Source organism: Oncorhynchus mykiss, chromosome 15, assembly GCF_057628025.1.
Source record: "Oncorhynchus mykiss isolate SJ-2025 chromosome 15, ASM5762802v1, whole genome shotgun sequence".
Taxonomy (NCBI): domain Eukaryota; kingdom Metazoa; phylum Chordata; class Actinopteri; order Salmoniformes; family Salmonidae; genus Oncorhynchus; species Oncorhynchus mykiss.
In genome coordinates this window covers 18,920,917-18,942,074 of record NC_143036.1, presented here as the reverse complement: position 1 = coordinate 18,942,074, position 21,158 = coordinate 18,920,917, and the positions used below count along the sequence as shown (strand labels likewise).

Here is a 21,158-nt window from a genome sequence, read left to right as displayed (position 1 = left end):
TAACACTTATTACCATGGATGTGATGTAATAAGAAAAGAACCCGGAATATGCTAACGTAGTACCAGCAGCAACAAGGTGAAAACTGTAGATGTTCAATCTCAGCCTTGTTTTAACCTATTGTCCTAAGGCTATTTGATCAACTATAATATGTCATATGTATTGTAATAGCAGGACAAGCAAGCCATCCAGTCTGGGTGCAGAAGTAGCAAAACTGCAGAGGGAAGAAGAGACTGCAGCTGGAAATTGAGAAATTATTACTCAATCGGGAGAAAATAAAGATGGCAGGGAAATTACAATTAGAGTTTTTGTCGAGCGTGAAGATTTTAAGCCCGGCCCGACCAGAGCCTGAGGAGAGACAGGTGGTCAATGCTCTGCGGCCCAGAAAGCCCAGGGAATGTTACATGCTGAACTCAACGAGGAGAAAGTGGGGGAGGAAATTGAACAAGAAGACAAAAGACAGGCTGAGAATATTCTTGCTAAAGAGGAGCAGGAGAGACAATTGGCCAGAGTGCTGTAGCTCAAGAGGTGGCCCAAAGGTCCAGGAAATGCTAGAGGCTTAACTCGAAAGAGGAAAGAGAGGAGAGCGCAGGAGTAAGCAGAGAAAGAAAGGCTAGAGAAAGAGAGTGTTTTGAAGTAGTTCAAGGAGGGAGACGAAAAAGAGGCCAAATAACTGTAGACTATACAGTCGCCTCAGTTTAATTTCCTACACTGGTTTGGTTGTTACTATAAAGCACCACCGAACTATAGCCTGCATATTGGAGTTTTTCTTCAATTTCGTGAGCAATGTTGTGAACACCCTTTAGTGATCAATGGCTTTTCTCATGCAGGTTTGATGTTTTCAAATGATCAGATAGCTGATTGGTAAAGTGCATGCATGCAAAAGAGTCATGGCAGAACCACAATACCCAATTACAGCATGATTTGGATAGCTGATTCGGAGATCAACACCATAATCCTTGCATCAAGAGTGATGTCTATGAATTTGAATAGCTGAAACTTCTGTAATTTCTCCTAGAAATCTGATTTTAAAACTAACCTAACTATACTACTAATCTTACACCTAACCCGATTTAATTCAGAAACATTTTTTCTGCTCCAACAAATTTTGGATCTTTTCAAAATGAACATGGAGTGAAATGTTGTATTTTCAAATAATTTGTGTGATAATTGTGAAGAGTCTCAAAAGTAGCGACTAATTCAAATAAGACTTAATTCAAATAAGAGTTACCATAGAACAGGCCCCAGTATCTGTGCGTTAATGTCAACGTTGAGTATGACGGCTCTCCTCTAATGCCCAGGAAGCGCCGTTACAAACTCCCATTAGACAGCTCTGCAAGTGTTATGTCAAAATACGTTTCTTAGTCACAGTATGGATGAGCAACAGTCTTCATTTACTCCCATTACAGCCGTTAATGTACTTCCGAAAAGTTCTAAATAAAAATGTACAAGCAACAAAAAAAAAAAAACTATTAGTTTCCCCCAAGCACAGGTCGAAGTCTACAACAGTTCAATACATTGGAGGTGTCGAATGGGTAATTATTCGGTTGCTTGTGCATTCTTATTTTTTTTACAATTGGAAGTACATACCGGCCGTAACGGGAGTAAATTAAGATAGTTGCTCAGCAAAACTCCATATTTTGTGAGTAACAAACATATTTTGACATTAAAATTGGAGTTGAATTGGAGCTTCCTAGGCGTTAGGGACATTTCTAAGACACAGATACTGGGGCACATACATAACAATAATAATAAACCTCCTGGCATGTGCCACTGGCAGTGGGAAATAGGAGTGTTGACATACTGCCCTTTAAAACAAGTTTCAAACCCCCAGAGCACCCAACAAGAGAACTTGGGAGGAAATTAAAGTCAGCATTAAAGGAACAGTTGAGAATGATCCATGAGAAGATTGAAGCTCAAAAAATTGCTGAAATGGCTTTGGCTGAAGTGAGAAGTATCCTGGACAAAGAGGAGGAAGAGAGACAATTGGTCAATGCTCTGGAACTCAAGAGGCAAGAGAGGGCCCAAAAAGCCCAGGAAATGTTAGAGGCTCAACTTCGAGAGGAAAGAGAACAAGAAGAGAAAAGAGAGGCTGAGAGAAAAGCACAGGAGCAAGCAGGGAAAGAGAGGCTGGAGAAAGAGCAACTGGAGCAGTTGGAAAGAGAAGAGAAAGAGAGGGAAGCTGAGGAGAAGGCAGAAAAAGAGCAATTGGAGAAGGAAAAGCTAGAGAAAGAGAGGATAGAAAAGGAGAAGGCAGAGCTGGAAAGGATGGAGAAAGAGAGACTGGAAAAGGATCAAGCAGCCAAAGAGAAAGCAGAAAAGGAAAGACTACAGAAGGAACAGGTCGCCAAAGAGAAAGCAGAAAAGGAGAGGATTGAGAAGGAACGGGTCGCCAAAGAGAAAGCAGAAAAGGAGAGGATTGAGAAGGAACGGGTCGCCAAAGAGAAAGCAGAAAAGGAGAGGATTGAGAAGGAACGGGTTGCCAAAGAGAAAGCCGAAAATGAGAGGATTGAGAAGGAACGGGTCGCCAAAGAGAAAGCAGAAAAGGAGAGGATTGAGAAGGAACGGGTCGCCAAAGAGAAAGCAGAAAAGGAGAGGGTTGAGAAGGAACGGGTCTCCAAAGAGAAAGCAGAAAAGGAGAGGGTTGAGAAGGAACGGGTCGCCAAAGAGAAAGCAGAAAAGGAGAGGGTTGAGAAGGAACGGGTCGCCAAAGAGAAAGCAGAAAAGGAGAGGCTTGAAAAGGAACGGGTCGCCAAAGAGAAAGCAGAAAAGGAGAGGGTTGAGAAGGAACGGGTCGCCAAAGAGAAAGCAGAAAAGGAGAGGATTGAGAGGGAACGGGTCGCCAAAGAGAAAGCAGAAAAGGAGAGGCTTGAAAAGGAACGGGTCGCCAAAGAGAAAGCAGAAAAGGAAAGGATTGAGAAGGAACGGGTCGCCAAAGAGAAAGCAGAAAAGGAAAGGATTGAGAAGGAACGGGTCGCCAAAGAGAAAGCAGAAAAGGAGAGGCTTGAAAAGGAACGGGTCGCCAAAGAGAAAGCAGAAAAGGAAAGGATTGAGAAGGAACGGGTCGCCAAAGAGAAAGCAGAAAAGGAGAGGATTGAGAGGGAACGGGTCGCCAAAGAGAAAGCAGAAAAGGAGAGGATTGAGAAGGAACGGGTCGCCAAAGAGAAAGCAGAAAAGGAGAGGATTGAGAAGGAACGGGTCGCCAAAGAGAAAGCAGAAAAGGAGAGGATTGAGAGGGAACGGGTCGCCAAAGAGAAAGCAGAAAAGGAGAGGATTGAGAGGGAACGGGTCGCCAAAGAGAAAGCAGAAAAGGAGAGGATTGAGAAGGAACGGGTCGCCAAAGAGAAAGCAGAAAAGGAGAGGATTGAGAGGGAACGGGCCGCCAAAGAGAAAGCAGAAAAGGAGAGGATTGAGAGGGAACGGGTCGCCAAAGAGAAAGCAGAAAAGGAAAGGATTGAGAAGGAACGGGTCGCCAAAGAGAAAGCAGAAAAGGAGAGGATTGAGAAGGAACGGGTCGCCAAAGAGAAAGCAGAAAAGGAGAGGATTGAGAAGGAACGGGTCGCAAAGGAATCTGAAAAGGAGAGGATGGAGAGAGAAAGGGTAGCAAAGGGATCTGAAAAGAAGAGGATGGAGAGAGAAAGGGTAGCGAAGGGATCTGAAAAGAAGAGGATGGAGAGAGAAAGGGTAGCGAAGGGAAAGGAGAGAGCAGAGAAAGAGCAACAAGCCAGAGAGTTAGCTGCTAAAGAAAAGGAGAGAGTGGCGGTAAAAGGACACTTTGTCAAAGAAAAGACTGCAAAGGCCAAGGTTGAGACAGAACAGTTACCCAAGATAGACAGAGAACAGTTACCTAAGGTGAAGGCAGGGAAGGAGAGAGCAGAAAAAGAGCCTCTACTCAAAGAAAAGATAGAAAGGGAGAGAGTTGTGAAAGAGAAAAGAGCCAAACAAGCAAAAGAGGAGATGCCAGAGAAAAATGCAAACAACTTCACAACTACAAGCAAGAAGGAAAAAATATTGGCTATACAAGATCTTCTGAAGCCTAAAGCCACCAAGGTGAACAAGAAATGGAGCTTCACAGGATGATGATCCTTCAATTACAAAACCGACAACTATCCCCTCCTCCCTAAAGGCACTTCTGTAGATCTGCAGGGATTGGAAAGAGCTAAGCAATGCAGTGCTTCACATTGTCCTTCTGATAGGCTGGATGGATTCTCTAACATATTGCCATGTTTCCAACCCCTTCAGATCTACACGTGTCTAATGAGGAGGGGCTAGGAATTGATTTACATTTGAGCCAATATAATCGATGGTGCTGAATTTAAATTCACGTTCATGCCAATGCTAAATATGTTATGGCTGGTCTGTGGTGATCTGTGATAATCAACTTTGGTTTTGGTCTTCGGTTCTTACAAATCAGAGCCTTGTCCTCCCCCTTTTGGTACGTTTTTATGGCACAATACGAATGATTGATTGATTTATTGGGAAAAATATGCACTGAGTACAACCCAGCGGATAACATGTTATAGAGATTCCACTTGTGTCCAACATGTACCCTGATATATATTTACACATACATACATACAGTGCCTTGCGAAAGTATTCAGCCCCCTTGAACTTTGCGACCTTTTGCCACATTTCAGGCTTCAAACATAAAGATATAAAACTGTATTTTTTTGTGAAGAATTAACAACAAGTGGGACACAATCATGAAGTGGAACGACATTTATTGGATATTTCAAACTTTTTTAACAAATCAAAAACTGAAAAATTGGGCGTGCAAAATTATTCAGCCCCCTTAAGTTAATACTTTGTAGCGCCACCTTTTGCTGCGATTACAGCTGTAAGTCGCTTGGGGTATGTCTCTATCAGTTTTGCACATCGAGAGACTGAAATGTTTTCCCATTCCTCCTTGCAAAACAGCTCGAGCTCAGTGAGGTTGGATGGAGAGCATTTGTGAACAGCAGTTTTCAGTTCTTTCTACAGATTCTCGATTGGATTCAGGTCTGGACTTTGACTTGGCCATTCTAACAACTGGATATGTTTATTTTTGAACCATTCCATTGTAGATTTTGCTTTATGTTTTGGATCATTGTCTTGTTGGAAGACAAATCTCCGTCCCAGTCTCAGGTCTTTTGCAGACTCCATCAGGTTTTCTTCCAGAATGGTCCTGTATTTGGCTCCATCCATCTTCCCATCAATTTTAACCATCTTCCCTGTCCCTGCTGAAGAAAAGCAGGCCCAAACCATGATGCTGCCACCACCATGTTTGACAGTGGGGATGGTGTGTTCAGGGTGATGAGCTGTGTTGCTTTTACGCCAAACATAACGTTTTGCATTGTTGCCAAAAAGTTCAATTTTGGTTTCATCTGACCAGAGCACCTTCTTCCACATGTTTGGTGTGTCTCCCAGGTGGCTTGTGGCAAACTTTAAACAACACTTTTTATGGATATCTTTAAGAAATGGCTTTCTTCTTGCCACTCTTCCATAAAGGCCAGATTTGTGCAATATACGACTGATTGTTGTCCTATGGACAGAGTCTCCCACCTCAGCTGTAGATCTCTGCAGTTCATCCAGAGTGATCATGGGCCTCTTGGCTGCATCTCTGATCAGTCTTCTCCTTGTATGAGCTGAAAGTTTAGAGGGACGGCCAGGTCTTGGTAGATTTGCAGTGGTCTGATACTCCTTCCATTTCAATATTATCGCTTGCACAGTGCTCCTTGGGATGTTTAAAGCTTGGGAAATCTTTTTGTATCCAAATCCGGCTTTAAACTTCTTCACAACAGTATCTCGGACCTGCCTGGTGTGTTCCTTGTTCTTCATGATGCTCGCTGCGCTTTTAACGGACCTCTGAGACTATCACAGTGCAGGTGCATTTATACGGAGACTTGATTACACACAGGTGGATTGTATTTATCATCATTAGTCATTTAGGTCAACATTGGATCATTCGGAGATCCTCACTGAACTTCTGGAGAGAGTTTGCTGCACTGAAAGTAAAGGGGCTGAATAATTTTGCACGCCCAATTTTTCAGTTTTTGATTTGTTCAAAAAGTTTGAAACATCCAATAAATGTCGTTCCACTTCATGATTGTGTCCCACTTGTTGTTGATTCTTCACAAAAAAATACAGTTTTATATCTTTATGTTTGAAGCCTGAAATGTGGCAAAAGGTCGCAAAGTTCAAGGGGGCCGAATACTTTCGCAAGGCACTGTACATACATGCATACATACTGTATAATCATTTCAGAAAGATGGGTACCGGCACACTGATAAATGCTCCCATAGATACACCTGCAGAAGGAGCATTCATTAGTGTGTGAGTCTTTCTTTCTGTCTTTCTTTCATTAGTGTACGTTCTGTACCCTTCACCTGCAAGTCACTGAATACACTACTTTGAAACTAGTTACAATGCAATATTATGCCATTTTGACATTTGTGTGTTTTACTGTATTTCTTACATTGCTACAATTTAACATCATCCTATCACTTTCTAACATAAGTGTTAATGTCCTAATAATGTCAAAAGATATTGAATTATATACAGACTAAAGACAAAGAATGCTCATTGACTTGAAGTGATTGTTTTTTTTTTAGATTAGAAAATTGACCAGAATATTTACCTGAGGTGCTGACTTGCTGCACCCTCGACAACTACTGTGATTATTATTATTTGACTGGTCATTTATGAACATTTGAACATCTTGGCCATGTTCTGTTATAATCTCCACCCGGCACAGCCAGAAGAGAACTGGCCACCCCTCATAGCCTGGTTCCTCTCTAGGTTTCTTCCTAGGTTTTGGCCTTTCTAGGAAGTTTTTCCTAGCCACCGTGCTTCTACACCTGCATTGCTTGCTGTTTGGGGTTTTAAGCTGGGTTTCTGTACAGCACTTTGAGATATCAGCTGACGTAAGAAGGGCTATATAAATACATTTGATTTGATATTTATGTTAGGGCCAAGTGTCTGTGGGTTTTCGTTCCACCCTTGTACTTGTTTGATGAATTCAGGTCACTAATTAGTAAGGAACTCCCATCACCTGGTTGTGTAGGTCTTCATTGAAAGGAAAAAACAAAAACCAGCAGACACTAGGCCCTCCATGGAATGAGTTTGACACCCCTGGTATAAGGTGTTTCTCAGTGAGTTCAAATGGCTAGCGTAAATTTGCATTGCCACTCAGATTTGCAAACAACGAGTGCTATAAACTGGGTGGTTCAAGCCCTGAATGTTGATTGGCTGACAGCCATGGTATATCAGACTGTATACCACAGTTATGACAAAACATGTATTTTTAATTACGTTGGTAACCAATTGATAATAGCAATAATGCACCTCGGGGGTTTGTGGTATATGGCCAGTATACCACGGCTAATGGCTGTATCCAGGCGTTGTGTCGTGCCTAAGATCCACCTTTAGCCGTGGTATATTGGCCATACACCACACCTATCAGCTGTCTTTCTTTCTTTCATTCGTTTTGAATTGAATCAAATTAGTGTCTTTCTACTCTTTGCTTGCTTTTCAGTTATATGCTAGTTAAATGTTTTGTGTTAACTTGATAGGTGTTTTTGTATGATGACAATAAGATTTACTTTTGCTTTCTGAAAAATCTTCAGTATGGCCTGGGCACTTCTTTACATATTACTTGAAACATCTCATGAAACAAGGCCGTAGCTACATTTTCTTTTCGTAAAGACTTGATGATGCCTTTTTTTTGTGCAAGTGTGAAACTCTGTTTGAAACAACATGCCAACTTCTTGGGGTACTCTTTTTGTCATTTACCAGTTGTAAATGGTACCTTTGCTGTATTTTGTTACTGCTGTAAAGTTAATATTTAGAAATTGCATGACAGAAAAAATACTACCTTTTTAAATCTTTGTTTTTATGTTTGTGTCTGTTGTTTGAAACAGCCTTGGTGTATTTTCATAAAATGATGTAGGCCTTTTCTTGCTTTGGTGAAACTAAAATCTCACTAGGTACTGGCAGTATGGAAGAAGTTGGTGTATTTTGTTAAATCGTGTCATTGCTGACATTGCAATGATGCCAGATAAGTAAAGCTTTTGTCCTAAAGCCACTTTGATTATTAAAGAGCTTTCCTCAAATTGGTGTGTGTGCTCTTTCAATAGCAATAATAACTATCTATGGCAACTTTCATACAATATATTGTAGCCCAATCCCAACGTGTTTCATATGTACAGTACCAGTCAATGTTTGGACACACCTACTCATTCAAGGGTTTTTCTTTATTTTTTACTATTCTACATTGTAGTATAATAGTGAAGACATCAAAACTATTAATTGACACATATGGAGTCATGTAGTAATGAAAAAAACTGTTAAACAAATCTATATATATTTTAGATCTTAGATTCTTCAAAGTAGCCAGTCTTTGCCTTCATGACAGCTTTGCACACTCTTGGCATTCTCTCAACCAGCTTCAACAGGAACGCTTCTACCAACAGTCTTGAAGGAGTTCCCATATATGCTGAGCACTTGTTGGGTGCTTTTCCTTCTTCACTCTGCGGTTCGACTCATCCCAAACCAACTCAATTGGGTTGAGGTTGGGTGATTGTGGAGGCCAGGTCATCTGATGCAGCACTCCCATCACTCTCAAATAGCCCTTACACAGTCTGGAGGTGTGTTGGGTCATTGTCCTGTTGAGTAACAAATGATAGTTCCACTAAGCACAAACCACATGGGATGGCGTATTGCTACAGAATGCTGTGGTAGCCATGCTTGTTAAGTGTGCCTTGAATTCTAAATAAATCACGGATAGTGTTACCAGCAAAGCACCCACTACACCATCACACATCCTCCTCCAAGCTTCAAGGTGGGAACCACACATGCGGAGATCATCTGTAGATCTACTCTACATCTCACAAACTCTGCGGAACCAAAAATCTCAAATTTGGACTCATCAGACCAAAGCACAGATTTCCTCCAGTCTAATGTCCATTGTTTGTGTTTCTTGGCCCAAGCAAGTCTCTTCTTCTTATTGGTGTCCTTTAGTAGTGGTTTCTTTGCAGTAATTCCACCATAAAGGCCTGATTCACGCGGTCTTCTCTGAACAGTTGATGTTGAGATGTGTCTGTTACTTGAAGTCTATGAAACATTTATTTGGGCTGCTATTTCTGAGGCTGGTAACTCTAATGAACTTATCCTCTGCAGCAGAGGTAACTCGGAGTCTTCCTTTCCTGTGGCGGTCCTCTGTGAGCCCATCCTCATAGCGCTTGATGGTTTTTGCGACTGCACTTGAAGAAACATTCAAAGTTCTTGAAATTTTCTGTGTTGACTGACCTTCATGTCTTAAAATAATGATGGACTGTCGTTTCTCTTTGCCTGTTTGAGCTGTTCTTGCCATAATATAGACTTGGTCTTTTACCAAATAGGGCTGTCTATCTTCTGTATATCACCCCTATCTTGTCACAATATGACCAATTGGCTCAAAATCATTAAGAAGGAAAGAAATTCCACAAATTAACTTTTAACAATTAACACCTGTTAATTGAAATGCATTCCAGGTGACTACCTCATGAAGCTGGTTGAGAGAATGCCAAGAGTGTGCGAAGCTGTCATCAAGGCAAAGGGTGGCTACTTTGAAGATTCTCAAATATAAAATATATTTCGATTTTTCTTAACACTTTTTTTGGTTACTAGATGATTCTATGTGTGTTATTTCATAGTTTTGATTCTTTCACTATTATTCCTCAATGAGTAGGTGTGTCCAAACTTTTGACTGGTACTGTATGTACTATATGTTCTTCTCTTGAGTAGTAGTAGTGACCTATTAACTCAGATTGCCAACAGCCGTGATGTGTGATTAATTAACTGTCAACGTTGACATTGCTTAGGGCAGGCCAGGACTGTGAAGGGTCCCCTTAAAATATCCATCCAATAATCCAAACACCATGAGGGGGCGTTAATAGTTCCGAATGTCATGGAGTTGAAGATGCCATAGATTCTGCTATGGGACTGATGGTCCATGGAAGTATTTCCATACCTGTTGGATCAGGCACTGTTACAACAAACTGTAAACCTCAGTCAGTTGTATTCATGTGACTTCTTTCATTTCCTTTTCATTGTCCTCAGTCATTTATTTACTTCATTTTTTAGCCTTTCTCTTTCCTCTTTGGTCATTATCACTTCTTGGAAAATGCACCTTATGTATGTTCTCAAATCATATTCTTGTTCTCAAGTCATATTCCTGACAGTTGAAATTGATAGTCTTGTGAAATGCAGTTATTTTTTGGATTGGAAATTCTAGAGCTGTGTAGTGGTGAGAAATGGGCTATTTTTTTGACATAATGTTTCACATGCCCACATGAACATTTCCAAACGAACAGGAGTGAAAGAGAGGCCGGTTTCTCTGGTGCAGAAGGAAGCCAAGGAAGAATCTGCTGTGGAAGAACAAAGTAAGAACACACCTTATTGAGACAGATTGGTACCTGCACTGAATCCCACAAACTTAAATGTCCCTTCACATTTGCATACAGCCAGGTATTATCTTCCGTATAGCACATACCCAGACATGCTCTTCCTACTCCAAAAACACAGATGCATAATGTGAGCGACAATAAGGATGTGATGTCAAAATGCCTGTGGACATATCCTCACCAGTATTGTTGGGGGGGGGTGAATTAGGGTAGCTGTAAAGGTCACTCAAATGACACCCTCTTGGCATATGGACTTATTTGTTTTCAGAAAAGGCATTTGTCCTGTCCTATAGCTAACCATCCATTGACCACATATTCTTAGTTGATCATAAAAACATCTTAAAAAGCCACCAAGGGTAGAATAGGTGCGCTCGGATTAGCTCATCCAACGTACTGGGTGGGCGGGGTTTGCAGTAGGACCAATGAAATGACCCACAACCTGTACACACATTCTCTAGTCTGGTGGTGGTGTTTGGTCAGAGACCATCACTGTAGGAAGATATTTGAATGAAAAACATATGCATGACTTCCGGCCGGCAGAATCCCATAGAGCTACAATGACCAACTACTATGGGGTTGTGCTACACTGCCTGGACATACAGTCCAATAGCAAAGTAACTTGTGATTTGTATCTTGAAGATCAGTAAAACTCCCCCTTAAGACCGATGCGTTTTGACAAACATGGCTTCATAAGGATATAGTCCTTGGCCTAAACTAATGTCCTTTAATTGTAAAATTCAACTTTTAGCCGAGCCCATTGTGGAGGAAGTCATCCAGACAACGGAGGGGACTGAGGAAGAAGGTCAGCTTCCACCGAACCCATCACAGGAGCAGCAGGCCCCTGAAGGTGAGAGTCCGGACGCAGTGGGAACTACCGCCAAAGCAGAAGATGCAACTGAGGAATCTTTTGAGGGGAAACTGGCGGTTGAGGCAGGATCGTTTGAGGCTGAGGCTGCTGTCCAGGTAGAGGAAAGTGAGTACCCCTCTTGAAACATTGTTCATCCTTCTCCCATTAAGAATACAAAGAGTACCAGTATCACCTGGTAAATATTGCCACGGCTCATACCAACTGCTGTTCCATTTCCTCCAGGTATATCTATGCACTATCCCACCAATGTGCCCATCTGTTGGGGAAACAGTTTGAGGGGAGATGCGTACTGTGTCCCTTCATAAAAATACATTCTGTTGCTGTGCTTCATTACAGATTTATCCATTAAGTTTCGTGTGACTGCTTATCCTGAGGGGAATGCAATCCAAAGCTGCTATTGCATAAACCTGCTTGGCCCAGTGCCCCGTCTCATTTTCCAATTAGAAACGTTGGTTAAATAGGCCCTGGATGTTGATTTGGGGGCCATGAAAACCACATGAACAAAGAAATTGCAATTGGGTTGGTCAAAAAGAAAAGCAGGGACCACCCGAAAAGGCAGCAGGAGCGTTTCTCAAGCTGAATGGCAACTGCACCAACTCATGCGACAACCTTAAAGGGGCAATCTGTATTTCAGTAACAAAGGGTTTTATAATAACAAAGGGTAACACCACGGTTTATGTATGTATGTATGTATGTATGTATGTATTTTACATTACAATGTGTGTTTGTAACTCATTCGCACATTCATACTTACATGAGTCAGTTTTGCATGACATTTGTTTAGAGGATGAAATCGATGCCATTAACATGAAAGGTAAGATATTCGGTATGTTTTGATTATTCATTGGCCAAACACAGAGTTTTCTACTCTGTCCTTCCTTGCCTTCTCCTTGATTAACTGGTCTTAACTGTGACCTTGCATTTACCAGTAAGCATAGCTTATTGCAGTGTGTTTGTTAGATGTTTTGAATGGTCTGTGAATAGTTAGTTAGGTTATTTATGAAGTGTCTTGCAGAAGAGTCAAAGCAATTTACTGACCGGCCAGGCTCCCAGGAGACACGGGAAGCAAGTGTGCTACACACACACACACACACACACACATACAAACACAAACCAATGTGTTATCTTTGATCAGTCCTCCTTAACCATGTACCATATAAACATGCTTATATGGCACTGAAATCAAATATTTAGTATGATTACAATTGCAATACAATGCAGAGGCTGAATCAGTCCCAGAACCAGAGGCTAACGTAGAATCTGTTCCAGAACTGGAAACTGTCCCACAACTGAAAGCTGAACCTGTCCCAGAACTGAAAGGTTAGGAGTATAACAAGTCTTGTACCATTGTCTTAAACCATTGTTTTTTTAAAGGAACACTCTCAGCTAGAGCGCCTGTGTCTCATTGAAACGAGGCAGTACTGACTGTGCTGTACCTACTTGCCTGTGCATTTTGGTTTCTTGCAGAGGAGCCAGTGGCAGTAGAGGAGAAAACAACACAGGAAGATTCAGAAGGTGGGTTTACCAACACAGGTTAGAACAGACATAATCACATCGTATGCCAACAGTTAAATCCATTAGGGTTGGCAGTCAAAAAACATGGGACTTTAGGTACTCTAGTGGTACTCTGATGCAGACCAGGCTATTTTGTAGAGTAGCCTTATATACCTCAGATCAGCCGTATACAGCTGCTGTTGACAGGCAGGCTTGACATGGTGGCGGCTCAATGTAGCTGTCACATGTAGCTGTGTATGTAATTATAGCACCTGTGGGCGTTTCCCAGTGCTTCCAGTCATTCAAGGCCACCTCAAAGGCCACTTATGTGACTGTCATTTCTAAGGAGGGCTTCACCTGCATGTCTAGGGTTGTGTGAGTTTGTGCGTTTTTCCATTTGGTTTTACAAATGTTCCGGCTTCCTTTTTGGGTGGTTTTTGCTTTGATTTGAGACTCAAGCACTAGGAAACTGTGGTATTGGCTGCTGAGAGTGCATTTGTGTCACTGATTGACACAAATGAGTTGGCTCTTAACCGTGGAGTTCGATGTTCAATAGACGTGGTGTGTAACACCACAAGACTAGGTATCAAAGTCACAGTTTCTCCTAATAAGCCTTGACTGATATACGACCCATCAGCACCCTCTTCTGCCTATACAGCAGTAGGGAAAACATTGTTCTGAAGTTGGAAAGTGGGGTGCAGTTTGAAAAGCCCCACAGATCCCTGGCATATGGTATTTATCCATTTGCCTGGTAAATTGTGACATAACCACTCTTCTCATGTCACTGTTCTAAAATGTAAGCTTATTCCTGGTTGCGTGAGACGTCTGTTTCATTTTAATCTGAGATTTGTAAAATATGAGTAATCCATACAGTCACGTGTAAAGCAGACCTCTACAATTTCAAGTTTCTAGTATTTCAGAGTGTTACTGCTGTTGACGTCATGATTTTTGTCACTAAATTGGTGAGCACTAGTTTATTCTCTATCCAATCTTTTCTATAAACCTTTTGTGTTTTCTAAGAAAGTCATTATGCTTTTTAAGCCAGACGTGTTTTTGGGGGTCAAATGTGTCTTGCTTTATCGTGTAATGTTTTTTCCACCATGCTTTAGTTTGATGAATCTGAAAAAGCTTTATTTAATATTTATTTGCGCTGCTACTGTGTGTTGATAGCATTCATAGCGTTCTTCTAGCTGCCATTTTCTTCCCTTCGGGTCATTCCACCTCAAAAAGCACAGGAAAGAGGATTTCGACACCCACCATTTCCGATTGTTCTGAAATCGTTTCAGTAGTTAAAAACAGATGAGATGAGCATTCCTGCAACATTGTTTTGTGGAAATAGAATTGGATCTCTAAGAAATTTAAGCTAATTGATTGCACCCAAATTGGAGATTTTAAATTATAGGACTCATATAATATGCAATAAAAATAGTACCCGATATCTGATTTGGTACCCAAATTCTAAAAATAAATAAGACAAGGATTCCAGAGAAATGGTCAAAATCCACCCACGGACCTCCGACACCCCACACCAATCCCACCCCAACAATGAGTATCAGTTCTCTATGTCTGACAAGTAGTATGGAGCTGCGGCTCAGAGTATTGTTTCTTTATTCTATATAATGCATTCTGAGTGAATTTGGTGATGGGTTTTTTTTCTGTTCAGAGAAATTTGTCATTAGGTTTATGTCCCGGTTTTGACCACTAGATGGTGCTGTTCCTTCTATTAGGTAAGGCACATTTTACCATGATGTATACCATGTTAATGATATCTGAGTGAGAGTGCCTGCGTTCTCGGTCGTATTCAGCCACGATTACTACAAGTTTAGATGACTGGCTAGACTAACTGACCAATCTAAACATTGTTAGCTGACATGGCTGATTGAGTGACTGTCAGTGACTGACATAACAAGAGGAAAAGTACTGATGCACAACCAAATTTCGAAATTGCACCCTGTGTATTCTACTATTCTAACTCTAACCACTAAGTTGAGACCCTGAGTCAGTTCATAAAAACAATATATATATACAGTACCAGCCAAAAGTTTGGACACAACTATTCATTCCAGGGTTTTTATTTTATTTGTATTATTTTCTACATTGTAGAATAATAGTGAAGACATCAAAACTATGAAATAACACATATGGAACTATGTAGTAACCAAAAAAAGTGTTAAACAAATCAAAATATATTTCATATTTTAGATTCTTCAAAGTAGCCACGCTTTGCCTTGATAACTTTGCACACTCTTGGCATTATCTCATCCAGCGTCATGAGGTAGTCACCTCACCTGGAATGCATTTCAATTAACAGGTGTGCCTTGTTAAAAGTTCATTTGTGGAATTCCTTTCCTTCTTAATGCGTTTGAGCCAGTCAGTTGTTGTGACAAGGTAGGGGTGGTATACAGAAGATAGCCCTATTTGGTAAAAGACCAAGTCCTTATTATGGCAAAAACAGCTCAAATAAGCAAAGAGAAACGACAGTCCATCATTACTTTAAGACATGAAGGTCAGTCAATCCAGAACATTTCAAGAACTTTAAAGTTTCTTCGAGTACAGTTGCAAAAACCATCAAGCGCTATGAGGAAACGGGATCTCATGAGGACCACCACAGGAAAGGAAGACCCAGAGTTACCTCTGCTGCAGAGGATAAGTTCATTAGAGCTACCAGCCTCAGAAATTGCAACCCAAGTAAATGCTTCAAAAAGTTCAAATAACAGACACATCTCAACATCAACTGTTCAGAGGAGACTGTGTATCAGGCCTTCATGGTTGAATTGCTGCAAAGAAACCACTACGTAAGGACACCAATAAGAAGAAGAGACTTGCTTGGGCCAAGAAACACAAGCAATGGACATTAGACTGGTGCAAATCTGTCATTTGGTCTGATAAGTCCAAATTTGAGGTTTTGGTTCCAACCGGCGTGTTTTTGTGAGACTCAGAGTAGTTAAACGGATGATCTCCACATGTGTGGTTCCCACCGCCGTGATGCATGGAGGAGGATGTGTTGGGGTGCTTTGCTGGTGATACTGTCAGTGATGTTTTTTTTAAATTCAAGGCACACTTAACCAGCATGTCTACCACAACATTCTGCAGCGACACACCATCCCATCTGGCTTGTGCTTGGTGGGACTATCATTTGTTTTTCAACAGGACAATGACCCAACACACCTCCAGGCTGTGTAAGGGCTATTAGACCAAGCAGGAGAGTGATGGAGTGCTGCATCAGATGACCTGGCCTCCGCAATCACCCAACCTCAACCCAGTTGAGATGGTTTGGGATGAGTTGGACCTCAGAGGGAAGGAAAAGCAGCCAACAAGTGCTCTGCATATGTCTGAACTCCTTCAAGTCTGTTGGAAAAGCATTCCAGTTGAAACTGGTGGAGAGAATGTCAAGAGTGTGCAAAGCTGTCATAAAGGCAAAGGTTGGTTACTTTGAAGAATCTCAAATATAAAATATATTTTGGTTTGTTTAACACTTTTGTTTTGGTTACTACATGATTCCATATGTGTTATTTCATTGTTCTGATGTCTTCACTATTATTCTACAATGTAAAAAATAAAAAACCCTTGAATGAGTAGGTGTGTCAAACTTTTGACTGGTACTGTATATATAATACCTTGCTTTTACTTTGACATGTCGCAACCAGCCATTAACATAAGTGGTTTGTGACCCATACTTTAAGAAATACTTACCTAATCGCAGGAACAGCACCATCTAGTGGTCAGAACCTGGTAATGTCTGGATGTGGGATGGGACATAAACCTATACTTCAATGACTCATTTCTCCACAGGGGGAAAAAAACATCACCAAATTCATCAGAATACAACACATAGGACACATAGGATGAAGAAACAATACCCTGAGCCACAGCTCCATACTTCTGGTCAGACGTAGAGAACTGATACTGTATACGTGTTGTTGGGGTAAGATTGGCATGGGGCGTTTGGTGGCTTTTCACCATTTCTTTGGAATCCTTATGTCTTACTCATTGTTTAAAAAATGTGGTGGTCCAAATTGGATGTTATGTACTAGATTTATTGAATATTACATGAATCGTATAATTTGGGTGCAATCAATTAGCTTAATTTCTCAGAGATGAAATTATATTTCAACAAAATAATGTGGCATTAATGCTAATCTTATCTGTTTCTAACTACAGAAATGATTTCAGAACAATCAGAGATGGTGGGTGTCATGGCTTGCTGAAATGACATGGAATGATCCTTTATTATATATTTCAGGAAATACAGAGGACCAACCAGAGGATATGCTCCAATACAAAGGTACGTGTTCTTTTGTTATGGATTCCTATGGTGAACATGAGCTTTCTAGATGAGCAAGGGGTGACCAACCCTGCTAGAGAGCTAGCCTGCCGCAGGGTTTTGTTCCAGCCCTACTCTGACACACCTACTTATTCTACTAATCGGCTGAATCAGGTGTTTACGTGTAGAAATGGAGCAAAAGCCTTCACACACAGGATGGTTTGCCACCCCAGCACAGTATTATTGTACTTATTCTCCTCAGTTGGCATTCGTGTTGCCCCACCTAGCCCTGCCACTGAAACTGTGTCTAGCTTTTCATTCTGAATACAGTCATTTAAATGTCTACCCACTGAGTCACAATGAGTGACGCATCTGGAAGTCCGTTTAGAGTTGAAAATAAGAGGGATTACAGTTTGGTCTGCAATTTTATTGAGAGACAACATTGTAATTTTCTGAGGTTGCACCCACCCACACACACACACATGTTGAGTGATACAACTAATAGCTCACTTTTATGACATTCTGTTCTTCATTTCAGCCAAGAAGAAGAAGCCTAAACTCCTGAATGCATTTGAGAAAACGATCAAGGCGGAAATTGACGCGGCTGAGAAGTTACGTAAAAAGGTGGTCTTATGATGTCCTATTTATAACACTGTGTGATGTTTTTAATTAACATGCTCTTATCTTGAAAGTAAATGGATGAATCAATGCTGATCTGTTGTTTCCCATGTCTTGTTTCGCCACCCAGGGGAAAGTGGAGGAGGCTGTCCGGGCTTTTGACACTCTAGTTCAGCAGTACCCCCAGAGTCCAAGGTGTCGCTATGGGAAAGCCCTGGTGAGAACCACAGTCTAAATACTGTAGCATGCCATTCTCCTGGTTTATTTTGAACTGATTAAACAAATATTAACCCTTTATCAAGTTAAACACTAAGTGTGTTTATCAAATCTTAAATAATGTTTACTATGATCCTAAAAAATGGGTGAAATGTTCTGGGGCCCATTATGTATGTCCAGGCCGAAGATGACCTGGCAGAGAAGATGCGCAGCAACGACATGCTGCAGAAGGCCCTCAGCACGTACAAGGAGGCGTCAGAGCTGCCCAACGCCATGCCTGACCTCATCAAGGCCACACTGAAGAAACGGGCCGAGCGTCAGCAGTTCTTAGGTAACCTACAGGGCCAAGCGTGCTGGAGTGCCTACACACACACACAAATTACACCGTACATTTTTCTTGTGTACTTAGTTTGAAGACCATTGCGCGACTCCAATTGTAATTTGGTAAATTGGTTGTTGTAGTGGTTGCCTTTTCGATTTAATTTAATATAATTCATTCAGTATTTTGAAATACTTTCTCTAATTGAGATTACTGGGGATTGTGGTTGTGTGCATAGAGTGTGTTGTGACTCCTTCCCTCTCTCTCTCTCTGGTGTAGGTCGTATGAGGGGTGCCTTAGCCACGTTGGAGAAGTTGGTACAGATCTTCCCTGAGGACGTGGCCCTGAAGAACGATCTGGGTGTGGCTCACCTGCTCATCGGAGACAACAAGAGCGCCAAGAGGGTCTACGAGGAGGTGAGCCGTGGTCCAAGTCATCACCACTTTGGGGTTTCCAAGCATTTTTTTTTTCTGGGAAATAATGTGTTGAAAATTTAGTGATTTTGCTTTGCAACACATCTTCACCTGGTCTGCTTCAGTAAACACATTACTAACAGAATTGTAATTTCCAAGATTACATGTAAATGGAATGTATCTAGCATGACATTTTCAGCAGGGAAATGTCAATGAGTATCACGATTGAATGTTTGATTAACAATTGACGATTTCTAAATGACGTGTCCCCTGGTAGGTGTTGGCCATTGCACCAAGTAACGGCTTTGCTAAAGTCCATTACGGCTTCATCCTCAAATCAGAAAATAAGATAGCAGAGAGCATCCCATTCCTCAGGGTAAGTACTGTAACCAATCATGCTCCCAAAGATTCGAACCACTCTTTTGATCCTGAAACCACTCTCTCTGCACTGAAACCCGCCTCCCTGCACTGAAACCACTCTCTCTGCACTGAAACCCGTCTCTCTGCACTGAAACCCGTCTCTCTGCACTGAAACCCGTCTCTCTGCACTGAAACCCGTCTCTCTGCACTGAAACCCCTCTCTCTGCACTGAAACCCCTCTCTCTGCACTGAAACCCCTCTCTCTGCACTGAAACCCCTCTCTGCACTGAAACCCCTCTCTGCACTGAAATTCCTCTCTCTGCACTGAAACCCCTCTCTCTGCAATGAAACCCCTCTCTGCACTGCAGGATGGTTTGGAATCAGGGGACCCTGGCACAGACGACGGCAGATTTTACTTCCACCTCGGAGACGCTTTGCAAAGAATGGGAGACGACAGTGTGAGTTAAGATCAAACTCAGACACCAAGCTTACACCAATACTGACTCCACACCAGCAGTATTCACTAGATACATGTAGTAACTTCACAGAGTATGATATCAGTATGACTTATCGTGATAGTATTTTTCCTCTGACAATAAGATAAAACAAGAGTATTTCAATGTACCTTTTATAATATGAGTTCAAATGCCTTGGTTTTGGAATACTACAAGCACAATGGTCTTCTCCTCTTCCAGGCCTACAAGTGGTATGAGAGAGGGCACCAGAGAGGTCACTTTGCCTCCGTATGGCAGCGATCTCTCTACAATGTGGACGGTCTCAAAGCCCAGCCATGGTGGACGCCCAAGGACACTGGCTATATGGATCTAATCAAGGTAATGTAGATGATGACAACTTGTCTCATCTGTTTGTCTTTTCTCCCTGATAGTCACAGAGTTCTAGAGGGAGCACGTCCTCTCTTTTCCTTTGACAGCGTGGGCAGAAACATGGAGGGCTGTCTCCCATCTTAAAATAGTAAATTCTTCTTCATTTGAGTTTTGACCTGGTGTAAAGCTGTGCTTGGACTGACCATAGAGATATAATAATATGAATAATGTGGGTCTATGTCATAGACCCTGGAGAGGAACTGGAGGACCATTAGGGACGAGGCCCTGTCAGTGATGGATAAAACCACCGGCCTCTTTGTTCCAGAAGAGGAGAACCTCAGAGAAAAAGGGGAGTGGGGCCAGTTCACACTCTGGCAACAAGGTAAACCAATCAAACACTTCACAACTAGCAACTGGCAAGTCCCTATGTCAGAAATACACTAAATGTAATTGAATGGAAAGAATCCTGAGTATGGGTTTAGTGATGTCTGTTCCTTGCAGGCAAGAAGGCAGGGGAGTCCTGCCACAGTGTTCCAAAGACCTGTGGCCTGTTGGAGCGCTACACAGAGGCAACAGGCTGCAAGAGAGGACAGGTAGGTCACCCCACCACAGACGTGACGGACATGCCAACTATCAGACAGATGGACAGACAGCCTGGTCCTGCAGGCTCCTACTGGAGATAGATACAAAGGAAGGCTATGTTACGCTCACTGATATTTCTCTCAATTTCTGTTGTAAAAATAGGAAATGTTTCTTGTTTTCTTTTAGGTTTTCATATATTAATTGTCGGAATGCATTTTTTTAAAAACATAATTCATATTTCATTTCAACTCTGTTCACTTTCTCTGGGTGTATGACTGCCTCTCTCTCTATCTCTCTCTCTCTCTCTCTCTATTTCTATATTTCTCCATTTCTCCCTGGGTTCCAGATCAAGTTCTCGGTGATGCAGCCTGGTACTCACGTCTGGCCCCACACGGGGCCCACAAATTGTCGCCTGCGCATGCACCTGGGCCTGGTCATCCCCAAGACAGGCTGTAAGATCAGGTGCACCAACGACACCAGGTAACATCTTCCACAGCCATCAACGTCATCCCCTTGTTACATCTAACAACATCACCCACTTGTTAGTTCTTGGTACAGTGTAAGACTGACCATTTGAGTGCTCTGTACTTGATTGTCACTCAAGACCAAGTGTAGCTGAAAAATGTTTGAACTGTTATGTCGATTTTGTGGACTGTCAGTCCTTGCATCCATAGCTCTGTCTACGAATTTGAGTGGTTACATTTCCCCAGCCCCAACCCTCTCAGCTTTATACCAAACTAACTCGAGGAGCTGCCATTAAATAAAAAATCATGCATGTGGC

General features: G+C 41.8%; 1 protein-coding gene across 50 annotated transcripts in view; it reads left to right on the top strand.

Moving 5' to 3' along the window:
* unm_hu7910 (un-named hu7910) overlaps positions 1 to 21,158 on the top strand; it is a 43,786-nt gene that overhangs the window by 19,921 nt on the left and 2,707 nt on the right. For 21 of the 50 annotated variants that reach the window (XM_090199433.1, XM_090199432.1, XM_090199427.1 and 18 more), the window contains one exon: positions 1,833 to 8,088. In XM_090199433.1, the coding sequence (XP_090055559.1) occupies positions 1,833 to 4,078 (2,246 nt within the window). In that variant the 3' untranslated portion in view covers positions 4,079 to 8,088. Of the gene's footprint in view, positions 1 to 1,832; positions 8,089 to 10,329; positions 10,399 to 11,167; positions 11,393 to 12,556; positions 12,608 to 12,754; positions 12,803 to 17,024; positions 17,067 to 17,583; positions 17,670 to 17,793; positions 17,881 to 18,059; positions 18,211 to 18,477; positions 18,615 to 18,888; positions 18,988 to 19,339; positions 19,430 to 19,666; positions 19,805 to 20,041; positions 20,178 to 20,296; positions 20,389 to 20,723; positions 20,858 to 21,158 lie in introns of those variants that run through there. The other 29 variants (XM_090199449.1, XM_090199445.1, XM_090199436.1 and 26 more) reach the window with 3 other exon arrangements.